This window comes from Mustelus asterias, chromosome 1 (assembly GCF_964213995.1).
Source record: "Mustelus asterias chromosome 1, sMusAst1.hap1.1, whole genome shotgun sequence".
In the NCBI taxonomy this organism is placed as follows: domain Eukaryota; kingdom Metazoa; phylum Chordata; class Chondrichthyes; order Carcharhiniformes; family Triakidae; genus Mustelus; species Mustelus asterias.
Window position 1 is genome coordinate 182,727,372 of NC_135801.1, and position 18,759 is coordinate 182,746,130.

General features: G+C 45.8%; 1 protein-coding gene across 1 annotated transcript in view; it reads right to left on the reverse strand.

Moving 5' to 3' along the window:
• The window catches only part of rpia (ribose 5-phosphate isomerase A (ribose 5-phosphate epimerase)), a 43,214-nt gene extending 25,234 nt beyond the window's left edge, over window positions 1–17,980 (reverse strand). The window contains exons 1-3 of the mRNA XM_078224047.1: window positions 17,762–17,980; window positions 10,544–10,604; window positions 4,714–4,769 (exon numbers count right to left, since the gene is read on the reverse strand). Coding sequence (XP_078080173.1) covers window positions 4,714–4,769; window positions 10,544–10,604; window positions 17,762–17,923 — 279 coding nt within the window. The 5' untranslated portion in view covers window positions 17,924–17,980. The remainder of the gene's footprint in view (window positions 1–4,713; window positions 4,770–10,543; window positions 10,605–17,761) is intronic.
• Between the last annotated feature and the right edge of the window lie 779 nt (window positions 17,981–18,759).

Sequence of the window (18,759 nt, forward strand, 5' to 3'; positions counted from 1 at the left end):
GCCCCCATCTATTCTCTCACTACTTCAAAAAAAAAAGAGCAGGGAAATTTTCTTCAATGTCCTGGCCAATATTTACCAATCAATCAACATCACTTACAAAACATTCTTGATCATCATCAAAATGTTTCTATTGATTTCAAGAAAAAATTAGATATAGCTCTTGGGGCTAAAGGGATCAAGGGGTGTGTAGAGGGGGGGGGCGGGGGCGTGGGGAAGAAAGAAAGGTGGGATCAGGATAGTCATCCCACCAATACAGAAGGAGGAGGCCATTTGGCCCATTGCGCCTGCACCAACAACAATCCCATCCAGGCCCTATTCCCGTAATCCCACACATTTACCCTACTAACCCCCCTGAAACTAGGGTCAATTTAGCATGGCCAATCAACCTAATCCCGCACATCTTTGAACTGTGGGAGGAAACCGGAGCACCCGAAGGAAACCCACACAGGCACAGGGAGAATGTGCAAACTCCACACAGTGACCCAAGCCGGGATTCGAACCCAGGCCCCTGGCGCTGTGAGGCAGCAGTGCTAACCACTGTGCCACCGTGCTGCTCCTCTGGATTTGGTGATCTGCCACGATCATAATGAACGGCAGAGCAGGCTCAAAGGGCCAGATGGCCTCCTCCTGTTTCTATGTATGTGATCACTGTTTGTGGGATCTTGTTATGTGCAGGGAAGGTGGTAAAAGAGGGGGAGGTGTGGCATTGTTAGTCAAGGACAGTATTACGGTGGCAGAAAGGACATTTGATGAGGACTCGTCTACTGAGGTAGTTTGGGCTGAGGTTAGAAACAGGAAAGGAGAGGTCACCCTGTTGGGAGTTTTTATAGACCTCCGAAAAGTTCTAGAGATGTAGAGGAGAAGATTGCAAAGATGATTCTGGATAGGAGCGAAAGTAACAGGGTAGTTGTACTGGGGGACTTTAACTTTACAAATATTGACTGGAAAAGCTATAGTTCGAGTACTTTAGAGGGGTCGGTTTTTGTCCAATGTGTGCAGGAAGGCTTCCTGACGCAGCATGTAGATAGACCAACAAGAGGCGAGGCCACATTGGATTTGGTACTGGGTAATGAACCAGGCCAGGTGTTACATTTGGAGGTAAGTGAGCACTTTGGTGACAGTGACCACAATTCGATTACGTTTACTTTAGCAATGGAAAAGATAGGTATATACCAAAGGGCAAGAGTTATAGCTGGGGGAAAGGAAATTATGATGCGATTAGGCGAGATTTAGCTGGCATAGGTTGGGAAAGGAAACTGCAGGGGATGGGCACAATTGTAATGTGGAACTTGTTCAAGGAACAGCTATTATGCGTCCTCGATAAATATGTACCTGTCAGGCAGGGAGGAAGCAGACGTGTGAGGGAACCGTGGTTTACTAAGGAGGTTGAATCTCTTGTGAAAAGGAAGAAGGAGACTTATGTTAAAATGAGACGTGAAGGCTCAGTTAGGGCGCTTGAGAGTTACAAGTTAGCCAGGAAGGACCTAAAGAAAGAGTTAAGAAGAGCCAGGAGGGGACATGAGAAGTCTTTGGCAGGTAGGATCAAGGAAAACCCTAAAGCTTTCTATAGGTATGTCAGGAGTAAAAGAATGACTCGGGTAAGATTAGGGCCAGTCAAGGACAGTAGTGGGAAGTTGTACGTGGAGTCTGAAGAGATAGGAGAGGCGCTAAATGAACATTTTTCGTCGGTATTCACACTGGAGAGGGACAGTGTTGTCGAGGGGAGTACTGAGATGCAGGCTGTTGGACTGGATGGGATTGATGTTCATAAGGAGGTGTTAGCAATTCTGGAAAGGGTAAAAATAGATAAGTCCCCTGGGCCGGATGGGGTTTATCCTAGGATTCTCTGGGAGGCTAGAGAGGAAATTGCAGAGCCTTTGGCTTTGATCTTTGTGTCGTCATTGTCTACAGGAACTGGGCCAGAAGACTGGAGGATAGCAAATGTTGTCCCCTTGTTCAAGAAGGGGAGTAGGGACAACCCTGGTAATTATAGACCGGTGAGCCTTACTTCTGTTGTGGGCAAAAGTATTGGAAACGATTATAAGAGATAGGATTTATAATCACCTAGAAAGGAATAATTTGATTAGGGATAGTCAGCACGGTTTTGTGAAGGGTAGGTCGTGCCTCACAAACCTTATTGAGTTCTTTGAGGTGACCAAAGAGGTGGATGAGGGTAAAGCGGTTGATGTGGTGTATATGGATTTCAGCAAAGCGTTTGATAAGGTTCCCCATGGTAAGCTTTTGCAAAAAATACGGACACATGGGATTGAGGGTGATTTAGTGGTTTCGATCAGGAATTGGCTAGCTGTAAGAAAACAGAGGGTGGTGGTTGATGGGATATATTCATCCTGGAGTTCAGTTACTAGTGGTGTACCACAAGGATCTGTTTTGGGGCCACTGCTGTTTGTCATTTTTATAAATGACCTGGATGAGGGCGTGGAAGGATGAATTAGTAAATTTGCGGATGATACTAAAGTCGGTGGAGTTGTAGACAGTGTGGAGGGAAGTGGCAGGTTACAGAGGGACATAGATAAGCTGCAGAGCTGGGCTGAGAGGTGGCAAATGGAGTTTAATGCGGAAAAGTGTGAGGTGATTCACTTGGGAAGGAGTAATGGTAAGATACTTGGTAGTGTGGATGAACAGAGGGATCTGGGTGTCCATGTGCATAGATCCCTGAAAGTTGGCACCCAGGTTGATAGGGTTGTTAAGAAGGCGTACAGAGTGTTAGCTTTTATTGGTAGAGGGATTGAGTTTCGGAGCCAGGAGGTCATGCTGCAACTGTACAAAACTCTGGTGCGGCCGCATTTGGAGTATTGCGTACAGTTCTGGTCGCCGCATTATAGGAAAGATGTGTAAGTGTTGGAAAGGGTGCAGAGGAGATTTACCAGGATGTTGCCTGGTATGGTGGGAAAATCGTATGAGGAAAGGCTGAGGGGCTTGAGGTTGTTTTCGTTAGAGAGAAGGTCAAGAGGTGACTTAATAGAGGCATACAAGATGATCAGAGGATTAGATAGGGTGGATAGTGAGAGCCTTTTTCCTCGGATGGTGATGGCTAGCACGAGGGGACATAGCTTTAAATTGAGGGATGAGAGACACAGGACAGGCATTTGATAAGGTGCCCCATAAAAGGCTGCTGAAGAAGATTAGGGCACACGGAGTTGGGGGTAGTGTGTTAAAGTGGATTGGGGACTGGCTATCCGACAGGAAGCAAAGAGTTGGAATAAATGGGTGTTTTTCCGGTTGGAGGAAGGTAACTAGTGGCGTGCCGCAGGGATCGGTACTCGGGCCGCAACTGTTTACCATTTATATAGATGATCTGGAGGAGGGGACGGAGTGTAGGGTAACGAAGTTTGCAGACGACACAAAGATAAGTGGAAAAGTGAATCGTGTGGAGGACGGAGAAGATCTGCAGAGAGATTTGGACAGGCTGAGTGAGTGGGCGAGGATATGGCAAATGGAATATAACGTTGAGAAATGCGAGGTTATACACTTTGGAGGAAATAATAACAAATGGGATTACTATCTCAATGGAAACAAATTAAAACATGCTACCGTGCAAAGGGACCTGGGGGTCCTTGTGCATGAGACGCAAAAGCCCAGTCTGCAGGTACAACAGGTGATCAAGAAGGCAAATGGGATGTTGGCCTATATTGCGAAGGGCATAGAATATAAAAGCAGGGATGTCTTGATGCACCTGTACAGGGCATTGGTGAGGCCGCAGCTGGAATACTGTGTGCAGTATTGGTCCCCTTATATGAGGAAGGATATATTGGCATTGGAGGGAGTGCAGAGAAGGTTCACCAGGTTGATACCGGAGATGAGGGGCTTGGATTATGAGGAGAGGCTGAGGAGATTGGGTTTGTACTCGTTGGAGTTTAGAAGGATGAGGGGGGATCTTATGGAGACTTATAAGATAATGCGGGGGCTGGATAGGGTGGAGGCGGAGAGATTCTTTCCACTTAGTAAGGAAGTTAAAACTAGAGGACACAGCCTCAAAATAAAGGGGGGTCGGTTTAAGACAGAGTTGAGGAGGAACTTCTTCTCCCAGAGGGTGGTGAATCTCTGGAATTCTCTGCCCGCTGAAGTGGTGGAGGCTACCTCGCTGAATATGTTTAAAGCGCGGATGGATGGATTCCTGATCGGTAAGGGAATTAAGGGTTATGGGGATCAGGCGGGTAAGTGGTACTGATCCACGTCAGATCAGCCATGATCTTATTGAATGGCGGGGCGGGCTCGAGGGGCTAGATGGCCTACTCCTGCTCCTATTTCTTATGTTCTTATGTTGGAGGTAGGTTCTTTACTCAGAGAGTAGTAAGGGCGTGGAATGCCCTGCCTGCAGCAATAGTGGACTCGTGAACATTAAGAGCATTCAAATGGTTATTGGATAAACATATGGATGATATTGGAATAGTGTAGATTAGAGGGGCTTTAGATTGGTTCCACTGGTCGGCGCAACATCGAGGGCCGAAGGGCCTGTACTGCGCTGTAATGTTCTATGTTCAGATTGACTATTGTATTTTCTACCATACTTTCGAAAGTCTTTTTGTAAGTCGTTGATTGTAGTGTGTTTTGGGATGTCTTGTGGCCATGAAAGGCGCTATATAAATGCAAGTCAAACTTTATCAGGTCATTTGGAAACTTCAACTTGTCTTGCACGTCGCCGGGGTAAATACGCAGTACACAGGCGTTCGAGAACATTAACGACAGTCTCACCTGGAATGAGGTAGGAACACAGACTATTTTCAGATTCTCGTCTTGAACCCGTTTAGCTGCAGGGATCAGAAACAAATGTTTTTAAAGTGACAGGAGAAAGTAGCAGATATCTAATCTACTCTCCTCCAAGAGACCAAGCAATTGGGCCACGGCTGAGTAAATAATTTACTTTGTGAAATAAATACAAATGAATAAACACACATGCCAACCAACCCCGTAAATTAACCTTACATGAATTAATCTTTAAAGCCAGTGCACAATGAACACTTGATTACACTCGATGGATAGGACAAAAAGCTGAACAATAGCTGTCAGTCTGGTGGAATGGGGGAGTTCCCCAGGGGTCGCTGTTGGAGCTGCTGCTTTTCTTCATTTACACTAATGGCCGAGACTCGGCATCTCCACATCGAGACTCGGGTGCGCAGGGCACAATTTCAAAATTTGATGTCAACACCAAACTTGGAAGCATTGTTAACTGAGAGAAAGTTGGTGATAAACCTCAGGAGAGAACAGGGGTTTGTCGAGTGGATGAATACTTGGGCAGATTACATTTTAAAAAAATGTTTATTTATTGTCACAAGTCGGCTTACATTAACACGGCAATGAAGTTACTGTGAAATTCCCCTGGTCACCACACTCCGGCGCCTGTTCGGGTACATTGAAGGAGAATTTAGTATGGCCAATGCAGCTAACCAGCACGTCTTTCAGACTGTGGGAGGAAACCGAAGCACCTGGAGGAAACCCATTCAGACACGGGGAGAATGTGCAAACGCCACACAGCCAGTGACCCAAGCCGGGAATTGAACCTGGGTCCCTGGCGCTGTGAGGCAGCAGTGCTAACCACTGTGCCACAGAGAAGCAGTAATTTATTCATGTTTTTTAAAGATTAATTCACAGGATGTGGGGTAGCATTTAGTGCCCATCCCTAATTACCCTTGAACTGAGTGGCTTGTTAGGCCATTATGCTTGCTAGGCCATTGCAGTGCATCTGGAGTCGCCACATCAGGTAAGGATGGCAGATTTCCTTCCCTAAAAGGAAATTAGTGAACTGGATGGGATTTTACAAAGATCTAATGAAGGAGATCTCGGATTTTTTTTAAAAATGGAGTTTAAATTTCACCATCTGCGGTGGTGGGATTTGAATCCAGGTCCCCAGAGTCTGGGTCTCTGGATTACTAGTCCATGACAACACCACTGTGCCACCATCTCCCCCAAACATCTTCACAGAAAGAATGAGACACAAGATAAAATCAGAGCACAATTCTAAAGGAGGTGCATCAGCAGAGGGACCTGGAGATATATAGATGCACAAATCATTGACTGTTGCAAGCAAGGCAGGTTGAGAAAGTGGACAATAAAACATGGAATTCAGGACTTTCTGAATAGGGACGTGGAGTACAAAAGCATGTAAATTATGTTAAAGCCTGCATAAAATACGAGTTGAGCCTAACTGGAGCACTGAGTCCAATTCTGGCCACACTTTCAGAAAGATGTTAAGGCAGTACAGAGAGTGCAGAAAAGATTCACGAGAATGGTTCCAGGATAAGGGGGAGGCGGTGGTACACTGGTATTGTTAGTGAACTAATATTCATGAAGAAGTCTCTCAACACCAGGTTAAAGTCCAACAGGTTTATTTAGAATCACGAGCTTTCGGAGCGCAGCTCCTTCCTAAGTGGGTGGAGAGGTGGGTTCACAAACATGACATATATAGACAGAGACACATTGCATGATAATGGTTGGAATGCGAGCTTTTACAGGTAATCAAGTCTTTACAGGTACAGACAGTGTGCATGGAGGGAGGGATAATCACAGGTTAAAGAGATGCGAATTGTCTCAAACCAGGACAGTTAGAATGGGCCACGAGGCCGAAGATAACGCCAATTGCTGCAAGTTTATGAAAATCACTGGTTATGTCCCAGCTGAAGTACTGCGTCCAACTGTGAGCAGCCCACTTTCGGAAGAAATGTCAAGGCCCCAGAAAGAGTGCTGACGAGATTGACCAGAATGGCAGTCGAGTGAGGGGCTTCACTTACAACAGAAATAACCAGAGAAAATGGAACTTGCTTTCCTTAAGGCAGAGAAGATTAGGTGGAGAAATCACAAAAGATATTGTGGACTCAATCAGGAAAAACTGTTTCCATAGGCAAGAGGGAACAGTAAACAAATCACAGAAGAATCTGAAACCAAAACAGAAAATGCTGGAAAGCCTCAGCAGGTCAAACAGCATCTGACGAAGGGTCACCCAGACTCGAGACGTTGGCTCTATTCTCTCTCTGGGTGCTCCAGTTTCCACTCCGTCCGAAAGATGTGCTGGCTAGGTGCATTGGCCATACTAAATTCTCCCTCAGTATACCCGAACAGGTGCCGGAGTGTGGCGAATCATACAACGCAGAAGAGGCCCTTCGGCCCAACTAGTCTGCACCGACACATTAGAAACACCTGAACTCACACCTAATCCCATCTGCCAGCAGTTGGCCCATAGCCCTGAATGTTACGACATGCCAAGTGCTCATCCAGGTAGCTTTTAAAGTGAGGCCACCTGCCTCTATCACCCTCTCAGGCAGCGCATCCCAGACTGTCACCACCCTCTGGGTAAAAAAGTTTTTCCTCAATCCCCCCAAACCTCCTGCCCCTCACCTTGAAGCTATGTCCCCTTGTGACTGACCCTTCAGCGAAGGGGACAGCTACTCCTCATCCAATCTGTCCATGCCCCTTGTACACCTTGATGAGGTCACCCCTCAGTCTTTTCTGCTCCAATGAAAACACCCCAAATTTACCCAACCTCTCTTCATAACTTAAATGCTCCATCCCAGGCAGCATCCTGGGGAATCTCCTCTGCACCCCCTCCAGTGCAATCACATCCTTCCTATAACGTGGTGACCAGAACTGCACACAGTTCTCTAGCTGTGGCCTCACCAAAGTTCCATACAACTCCAACATGACTTCCCTGCTTTTGTAATCTATGCCTCGATTGATAAAGACAGGTGTCCCATATGCCTTTTTCACCACGCTACTAAAATGCCCTTCTGCCTTCAGAGATATGTGGACAGACACGCCAAGGTCCCTTTGTTCCTCAGAACTTCCTAGTGCTGTTTAATGAAAGGAGATGGAAATAAAATTATTGGCAAAAGACCAGAGGGGCGAACCTTTTAATAAGCTCAGTAAGTTACTGAGAGTTAAAATGCACTGCCTTAAAGGGTATGAAAGCAGGTTCAACAGTAATTATAGGTTACAGAGGGTGATAGAGGCAGGTGGCCTCACTTGAGAAAATACCTGGATGAGCACTTGGCACATCGTAACATTCAGGGCTATGGGCCAACTGCTAGCAGATGGGATTAGGTGGGAGTTCAGGTGATTCTAATGTGTTGGTGCAGACTCGATGGGCCGAAGGGCCTCTTCTGCACTGTATGAATCTATGATTTGCCACACTCCAGCACCTGTTCGGGTACACAAGGGAGAATTTAGCATGGAAACAGGCCCTTCAGCCCAACTTGTCCATGCCACCCAGTTTTTAACCATTAAGCTAGTCCCAATTGCCCACATTTGACCAAATCCCTCCATACCCATGTAACTGTCTAAATCTTTTTTAAAAGACAAAATTGTACCCACCTCCACTACTGCCTCTGGCAGCTTGTTCCAGACACTCACCACCCTCTGTGTGAAAAAATTGCCCTTCTGGACACTTTTGTATCTCTCCCCTCTCACCTTAAACCTATGCCCTTTAGTTTTAGACTCCCCTACCTTTGGGAAAAGATATTGACTATCTAGCTGATCTATGCCCCTCATTATTTTATAGACCTCTATAGGTTTACCCCCAAGTCTCCTACGCTCCAGGGGAAAAAAGTCCCAGTTCATCCAGTCTCTCCTTACAATTCAAACCATCAAGTCTCAGTAGCATCCTCGTAAATCTTTTTGCACTCTTTCTAGTTTAATTATATCCTTTCTATAATAGGGTGACCAGAATTGCACACAGTATTCCAAGTGTGGCCTTACAAATGTCTTGTACAACTTCAACAAGAAGTCCCAACTCCTGTATTCAATGTTCTGACCAATGAAACCAAGCATGCTGAATGCCTTCTTCACCATTCTGTCCACCTGTGACTCCACTTTCAAACAGCTATGAACCTGTACCCCTAGATCTCTTTGTTCTATAACTCTCCCCATTACCCTACCATTAACTGAGTAAGTCCTGCCTTGGTTCGATCTACCAAAATGCATCACCTCGCATTTATCTAAATTAAACTCCATCTGCCACTGGCCCAATTGATCAAGATCCTGTTGCAATTGTAGATAACCTTCACTGTCCACTATGCTACCAATCTTGGTGTCATCTGCAAACTTACTAATCATGCCTCCTAAATTCTCATCCAAATCATTAATATAAGTGACAAATAACAGTGGACCCAGCACCAATCCCTAAGGCACACTGCTGGTCACAAGCCTCCAGTTTGAAAAACAACCCTCTACAACCACCCTCTGTCATCAAGTTGTGGAGATGCCAGCGTTGGACTGGAGTGGGCACAATAAGAAGTCTCACAACATCAGGTTCAAGTCCAACAGGTTTATTTGGAATCATGAGCTTTCGGAGCGCTGCTCCTTCATCAGGTGAGTAGAGAGGTAAGTTTGCAAACACGGCATATCTAGGCAGAGACGCAATTGCAAGATAATGGTTGGAATGTGAGTCTTTACAGGTAATCAAGTCTTTACAGGTACAGACAGTGTGATTGGAGAGTGGGATAATTACAGATTAAAGAGGTGTGAATTGTCTCAAGCCATGACAGTTAGTAGGATTTCGCAAATCCAGGCCAAATGGTGGGGGTTACATGTAGTGTGACATGGACCCAAGATCCCGGTTGAGGCCGTCCTCATGCGTGCGGAACTTGGCCATCAGTTTCTGCTCAGCGACTCTGCGTTGTCGTGTGTCTTGAAGGCCACCTTGGAAAACGCTTACCCGAAGATCAGAGGCTGAATGCCCGTGACTGCTGAAGTATTCCCCGACTGGAAGGGAACACTCCTGCCTGGCGATTGGTGCCCATTAATCTGTTGTCGTAGCGTCTGCATGGTCTCGCCAATATACCACACCTCGGAACATCCTTTCCTGCAGCGTATCAGGTAGACAACGTTGGCCGAGTCGCATGAGTATGTACCGTGTACCTGGTGGCTTGGGCTTGCAAAATCCTACTAATTGTCCTGGCTTGATACAATTCACACCTCTTCAACCTGTGATTATCCCCCTTTCCACTCGCACTGCCTGTACCTGTAAAGACTCGCACTCCAGCCACTATCTTGCAATTGTGTCTTTGTCTAGATATGCCGTGTTTGTGAAACTTACCTCTCCACTCACCTGATGAAGGAGCAGCGCTCTGAAAGCTCCCGATTCCAAATAAACCTGTTGGACTTTAACCTGGTGTTGTGAGACTACTTGTCATCAAGCCAATTTTGTATCCAATTGGCTACCTCACCCTGGATCCCGTGAAATTTAACCTTATGCAACAACCTACCATGCAGTTGTACTTGCTAATTAAAATGATGCTGGGCAATGGGGAAATAACAGAGAAATAGGACTAAATTGGACAGCACTTTCAGAGAGCGGCACCAACATGATAGCCTCCAGTCTCCCATCGTGCTATACGATTCTGACTCTTTAGGATCAAATCTGAAACTTGCTTAAATTGTACAGTAGCTCAGCAATTCACTCAGTAAGTTCACTGTTGGGGGATCGGAATCATAAAGCAATGTTTCTCACAGATTAAACTGCAGAGACAGGAAAAACAAAACAGAGTTAGTTTAATAGTTTCATATCTTACTAGAAATCAGCAGCAGAACCCACCTATTCTGTCGACAGCATAGACTATTGTGGATCCACTGCCGATTCCCAGCGCTTGGTTGTCCTAAGACACAAAAATAACACAGCTCGAGTGGGTTCAGGTTAAAGTGACATTGTATTCCTCGCTGCCGGGTGTGACTATTCTCTCCATAAATTCACACACACAAAAATACTTGGCCCCAGAGCATGCAACTTTCTGTACTGGGGTTTGATTGGCATGGAAAGGAGCAGCTCAGAATGTCAACTCAAGGCATTCCTAATAGAATTACCATGCCCCCGTTTATTGTGTTGTGCTACATAGTGAGCACTTTGCCAACTTGAACATAAATTGAAATTTGGCATGTCAGCTACGACTCTCCAACTTTTACAGATGCACCATTCTTTCTGGTTGTATCACAGCTTGGTACGGCTCCTGCTATGCCCAAGACCGCAAGAAACTACAAAAGGTCATGAATGAAGACCAATTCTTCACTCTGTCTACACTTCCTGCTGCCTCGGAAAAGCAGCCAGCATAATCAAGGACCCCACGCACCTTGGACATTCTCTCTTCCACCTTCTTCAGTCGGGAAAAAGATACAAAAGTCTGAGGTCACGTACCAACCAACTCAAGAACAGCTTCTTCCCTTTTCTTGATTTGATTTATTATCACATGTATTAACATACAGTGAAAAGTATTGTTTCTTGTGCGCTATACAGACAAAACATACCGCTCATAGAGAAGGAAAGGAGAGAGTGCAGAATGTAGTGTTACAGTCATAGCTAGGGTGTAGAGAAAGATCAACTTAATGCAAGGTAAGTCCATTCAAAAGTCTGACAGCAGCAAGGAAGAAGCTGTTTTTGAGTTGGTTGGTACATGACCTCAGACTTTTGTATCTTTTTCCCGAAGGCAGGCGGTGGAAGAGAGAATGTCCAGGGTGCGTGGGGTCCTTAATCATGCTGGCTGCTTTGCCGAGGCAGCGTGAAGTGTAGATAGAGTCAATGGACCTACCTCGCACTAAGTTGATCTTTCTCTACACCTTTGCCATGACTGTAACACTACATTCTGCACTCTCTCCTTTCCTTCTCTATGGACAGTATCCTTTGTATAGCGCCCAAGAAACAATACTTTTCACTGTATACTAACAACATGTGACAATAATCAATCATATCAAATTAACAGTAGGGTAACCAATCGGAATATGGTGCAAGTATCCCCAAGTATGGTGCCAAGTCTTGACTTGGCTCATGTCAAGCACATTGATTGGAAGGTACAAGGGAACGCATGTCCCAAATACTGCTTATATCACCAGCACTGCCCACTTTTGTCTGGCCAGAATCCTTCAGTAACACAATGAAAAAGGCAAAGATGACTTTGGTCTTTCTTCAAAAGGACAGCAAGCTTCACACACACTCTGTGAAAGAGTAAATAAAACGATCAGAGTTCAAAGCTTCTAGACATACAACAACAGATGTACTCCCACTGGCCTGAGAGAGATACCGAAGCAAGCAGTTTATGTAATGTCACAACTTTCCTATCTTTGTATCATCAGCAAATTTAGCAACCATATATTTGGTCCCTTCATCCGAGTCATTTATACAAATTGAAAAAAGTTGCGGTCCCAGCACTGATCTCTATGGCACACTCCTTGTTACATCTTGCTAACCAGAGACTCATTTATGCCTACTCTATGACATCTCAGCAGTTGCGATGGCTCCCACAATCTACCTGCCAGAGATTGGTTTCACAGGCGAGCTTGGAGATGGAACCAGGTGGAAGAGGATCTTTATTTCACTTTCAAGGAATTGCGGTGTGGCCATTCTTTAACCTGGTTGATGACGGCAGTTTAACACCTCTCTCCCTGTGTCACTTATATAAACAGCACCCGCTCCACACCCAGGGCTTGATGGCCAGGAGAATCAAGTTGCAAAGAGACACATCTGTTGGTGAAGCTCTACAGCGCCCAGCTGGTGCAACCACTATTGAATGCAGCATTCTGAATGACGCTATGATGGTGATACACACCCATTTTATAGTCAATGCTGTAGGTGAGGAGTTCTTGGCATCCAATAGCCACTCAAACCTGTGTTTTTGATTGCCACCTTCTGAGAGAGAGGAAAAGTACAGAACTCCATTTTGTACAATGAATTCACGTCAAGATGAGGATCTTGACCTAAGAACTTTAAAACAAAGTTAATTCCTTCAGGTCTACAGTACTAATGTATTTCACGGGGTTTGGGCATCACTGACTGGCCAGCATTTATTGCCCATCTCCAATTGCCCTTGAGGGGGCAGTTAAGAGTCAACCACATTGCTGTGGATCTGGAGTCACATGTAGGCCAGGCCAGATAAGGATGGCAGATTTCCTTCCCTAAAGGACATTGGTGAATCAAATAGATTATGACAATTGACAATGATTTCATGGTCATCATTAGACATTTTAATTCCAGATTTTTATTGAATTCAAACTTCGCCATTTGCCGTGGTGGTATTCGAACCTGGGTCCCCGGATTACTAGTGCAGTGAAAATACCACTAGGCATCTACCTCCCCAGGTACTCCATGGCACTAACCAGTTCTCCTGGTACAGCAAATTGAGCCATAAATCCATCACTGAGGGATGGGACTAACTCCCATTTGGCTCCATGACGCCTTGAAAGGTGAAAAACTCCCATTTGGCTCCATGACGCCTACTGCTAGGTAGACTGATCTGGCCTGGACAAGCAGCAAGATAGCTTTCCCTCCATATTGGAGGGAGATGACCTGTGAAGATTTTGTCTCGAGACTCCAACATTTTAATAAGTTTAGCCAACTGATCAAACCCAAACTGTCATTGCGTGTGGAGATATGCATTCACTGCAGAAATCACCCCATTAATGATCATGAATAGTTCCTCCCACCAACATCAAGCCATTGCCATTGGGAATATGGGAGTGCTGCACTGTCAGAGGTGCAGTCTTTCAAAGAAGATGTTAAACTGGACCCCGTCCGCCCTCTTAGGTAGATGTCAAAGGTTCAAAGAGCTAGCGAGTTCTAGTATCTTAGCCAAATCTTACCACTCATCCATCATCAACAAAACAAATTACCTTATCATTACCACATTGCTGTGCCACATTTCCAACGCTATAACATTTCCAAAGTACTTAATTGGATATATAGAGCTTTAGAACATCCAGAGGTTGTGGGGGCACTAAAGAAATGTACCTCTTTGCCCAACATCCACACCATTATATTGAGTGAATCCAGAGCATGGGTGCAGCTTCCACCCTGCCCCACTAAGGTCAATAAAGCCCTCATAAGATGTGACAACTGAGACAACATAATGGTGGCACAATGGTTAGCACTGCTGCCTCACAACACCAGGGACCTGGGTTCAATTCCAGCCTTGGGTGGCTGTGTGGAGTTTGCATGTTCTCCCTGTGTCTGTGTGGATTTCCTACGGGTGCTCTGGCTTTCTCCCACATTCCAAAGATGTGCACATTAGGTGGATTGGCCATGCTAAATTCCCCTCAGTGTCAGTGAGACTAGCTGGGGTAAATGCACGGGGTTATGGGGATAGGGCCTGGGTGGGATTGTGGTCAGTGCAGACTCAATGGGCTAAATGGCCTCCTTCTGCACTGTAGGATTCCATGAAATTCATGGGAATGGGATTAGGTGAGATGCTCTTTGGGAGAGTCAGTGCAGACTCTATGGGTCGAATGGCCTCCTTTTGCACTGTAAGGATTCTATGATTCCATAATGCAAGACTCTACCAGAGACCTTCTCCTGGGGTATCAGCTCAGTGCTACACTGATCAGAGCGGTTCCCACTGCACAATCCTCAGCAAGAAATGCCTCGTAGATGATCCATCTTGACCTCCTTTGGAGGACCCCAGCATCACAGGTGTCAGTCTGCAGTCACTTCGATTCACGTGAAGCACTGGATACTGCAAAGAATATAGGCCCTCACAACATTCCTGCAAAGATTTGTGCTCCAGCTCTAAGCAAGCTGTTCCAGTACAGCTACAAACAGTGGCTACCCAGCAATGTGGAAAGTTGCCTCGGTATGCCCTATACACAAAAAGCAGGACAAATCCAGCCCTGTTAATTACATTCCCATCAGTTTATCCTCCATTAATCAGTAAAGTGATGGAAGGGGTCATCAACAGTACGTTCAAGCTGCACTTAACCTGCTCAGTGAGTGTTTCACTAGGGTCACTCACCTCCTGATCTCACTACAGCCTTGGTTCAAACGTGGACAAAAAGAGTTGAACACTAGAGGCGAGGCGAGAGTTACTGCCCTGGACATCAAGTTAGCATTTGACCGAGTGTGGCATCAAAGAATCTGAGCAAAACTGGAGTCAATGGGAATTGGGGGAACTCTCCGCTTGCTGGTGTCGTACCTGGCACAAAGGAAGATGGTTGTGGTTGTTGGAGGTCAATCATCTCAGGTCCAGGGCATTACTGCAAGAGTCCCTTAGGTTAGTGTTCGAGGTTCAACCATCTTCAGCTACTTCATTAGTGACCTTCCTTCCATCATAGGATCAGAAGTGGGGATGTTCACAGATGCCTGCACAATGTTTAACCATTCATAGAATCCCCACAGTACAGAAGGAGGCCATTCAGCCCATCAAATCTGCAAAGACCACAATCCCACCCAGGCCCTATTCCTGTAAACCCTTATATTTACCCTGCTAATCCCCCTGACACTAGGGCTAATTTAGCATGGCCAATCAACCTAACCCGCACATTATTCAACACTCCTCAGATACTGAAGCAGTCCATGTCCAAATGCAACAAGATCTGGACAACATCCAAGCTTGGGCTGACAAGTGGCAAATAACATTCGTGCCATACAAATGCCAGGCAATGACCATCTCCAATAAGAGAGGATCCAACCATCACCCCTTGACCTTCAATTGCATTACCATTGCTGGATCCCCCAGGATCAACATCATGGGGGTTAACATCAACTGGAAACTGAACTGGACTAGCCATATAAATGCTGTGACTACGAGAGCAGGTCAGAGGCTAGGAATTCTGCGGCGATCACTCACCTCCTGACCGCCCAAAGCCTGTCCACCATCTACAAGGCACAAGTCAGGAGTGTGATGGAATACCGCCCCCCCCCCCCCCCCCCCCCAACCCCACCTTGCCTGGATGAGTGCAGCTCAGGCAACAACTAGACACCATCCAGGACAAAGCAACCCACCTGACTGGCACCTCATTCATTCCACTACCATTGAACAGTGGCAGCCATGTGTACCATCTATGAGATTCACTGCAGCAAATCGCTAAGGCTTCTTCAATAGCACCTTCCAACCATACCCTCTACAACCAACAAGAACAAGGGCAGCAGATACATGGGGACATCACCGCCTGGAAGTTCCCCTCCAAGCCAAGCTCGAACACTGATTTGGAAATATAACCTCTGTTCCTTCACTGTCGCTGGGTCAAAATCCTGGAACTCCCTCTCTAACAGCACTGTGGGTGCATCTACACCACGTGGGCTGCAACGGTTCAAGAAGGCAGCTCATCACCACCTTCTCAAGGGCAATTAGGGATGGGCAATAAATGCTGGCTTCGCCAAAAGTGTCCATATTCCCACCAACAAATAAATATATCAGAAAAACAATTCGGAAGCCACTAATTTCTAGCTGAGCAGGTTGAGTGCATAAGTCTGGTGCATCTCAATAATTCAACTCAGCCCATTTTCACTCACAAAGTCCACCCAAAGTAGGTAATAAAAAACTTAGAGAAGCCTGCTGGAGGGAATCAGTCCTTCGTGGCTGTAAATGAATTGCCCCTCTTACAGTTTGTCTTGTGAGCAGTGTGGATCTAGAAATTTCAGCCTTTTTTGTATTTTACAAGTAAGGAGTTCAAAGAAGGAGGATAGGTAATGACACCTCCTCCACAATTATCCTCAACACCGGTGCCCCTCAGCCCCCTACTATACTCCTTATACACCGATGACTGTGTGGCCAAATTCCCCTCCAATTCGATTTTCAAATTTGCTGATGACACCATTGTTTGGGATCTGGCCCACGACAATGACGATACAGAGTACAGGAAAGAGATAAAGAATCTGGTGAACTGTTGCGATGACAATAATCTCTCCTTCAATGTCAGAAATTAAAGGAGATAATCATCAACTTCAGGAAATGTAGTGGAGAACATGCCCCTGTCTACATCAACAGAGATGAAGTGGAAATGGTCAAGAGTTTCAAGTTTCCAGGTGCCCAGATCACCAACAACCTGTTCTGGTCCCTCCACACCAACCATATAGTTAAGAAAGCCCACCAACGCCTCTACTTTCTCAGAAGACTAAGGAAATTCAGCATATCCACTACAACTCTCACCAACTTTTACCGTTGTGCCATAGAAAGCATTCTTTCTGATTGCATCACAGCTTGGTATGGCTCCTGCCCTGCCCAAGACCACAAGAAACTACAAATAGTTGTGAACGTAGCCCAATCCATCACGCAAACCAGCCTCCCATCCATTGACTCCGTCTACACTTCCTGCTGCCTCAGAAAAGCAGCCAGCATAATTAAGGACCATGTGCACCCCAGACATTCTCTCTTCCACTTTCTTCCATCGGGAAAAAGATACAAAAAGTCCAAGATCACGCACTGACTCAAGAACAGCTTCTTCCCTGCTACTATCAGACTTTTGAGTGGACCTATTGTATATAAAGCTGATCTTTCGCTACAACCTGAGTAACTGCAACACTACATTCTACTCCCTCCCCTTTCCTTCTCCCCATGTACTCTATGAACAGTATGCTTTATCTGTATAGTGTGCAAAAAAGAGTACATGTGACAATAAAAATCAAATTTAAAGAGGATTTCCATTGACTGTAAACAAATGTAAAGACCTATCTGCTCTCTCCCGCTCTGGGACTGGTACCCCAATGGACTGAAACTGAAGTTGCAAAAGGAGGGGAGGGGGGGGGGGGGTGAAAGTAAAACATTCACACAAAAACTGTTGCTGACTTTTCCACATCTGCTCAATGCCCAGTGACACAAGCATGTCCTGTGCCTAACTGTAAATCGACACTACAGTAAACAATAGTGAATAGTCTAAAAGCACATTACCAACCCTATCCTCCCACCCCCTCCCAGCCCCAGGACAGCATGTCCATGCAGTTTCACACAGAATGTTAATGGTTAATTAACCTGATCTGGGACGGGGGACAACAATTCAAAGGCAGTTTTGCAATGAATTAAAAATGCATTGTGATACATTGATTGAGAGCTCGGCTCACTTGCACGTGATTATCTACAGCCATGTAACCAGCTTTCCTCTTCGCCTCTTCCTCCATGCCTGCGCTGAACTTCCTCCTCGCTATCAACAGCGGCGGCTGCGGAGCCGCCCGTAAACCCCAGCGCAGCCCCAAGGACAGGAGTGCAGGAAGCTTCAGCCACATTGCCACTCCCCCGGACCACTCTAAACAGGGCTGTGGCTCTCAGTCACCCCACCCCCCCTCCCATGTACCTGGGAAATGTAGTCCTTCACTGCACAACAACCAGGACTACAACTCCCAGCCTGCTCTCTCTTCAATGCTAATTTTGTTTTCATCATTGGAGTTGAGTTCATTCATTGCGGCAACATTTTTTTGGGGAATTGCTACTCGTTTTACTCTGGCCACTCGTTAAGTTGGAAGACTGGGTTGAGAGTTTAAAGAAATCCCATGGCATTAAAATAATAAAATAATAAGGAAGGGGCAGTGCTCCAAAAGCTTGTGCTCCCAAATTATGTTCTTAAATAGACCTGTTGGACTTTAAACTGGTGTTGTGAAACTTCTTACTGCATTAAAATAAATGCAAAATACTGCGGATGCTCAAATCTGAAACAAAATTCAGATTTGCTGTGTATTCAGGTCTGCTGGAAAACCTCAGCAAGTCTGACTGCATCTGTGGAGAGAGAACAGAGCCAATGATTTGAGTCTGGATGACTCTTCATCAGAGCTCAATGAAGGGTCATCCTGACTTGATACATTTAGCTCTATTCTCTCTCCACAGATGCTGTCAGACTTGCTGAGATTTTCCAGCATTTTCTGGTTTTTGTCCCATTCGGTGGCACAGCGGTTAGCACTGCTGCCTCACAGCGCCAGGGATCCAGGTTCGATTCTCCATCTTGGGTCACTGTGTGGAATCTGCACGTTCTCCTCGTGTCTGCGTGGGTTTCCTTCCACAGTCCAAAAGACGCGCTGGTTCGGTTTGACAAAGGGTCATCTGGACTCGAAACGTCAGCTCTTTTCTC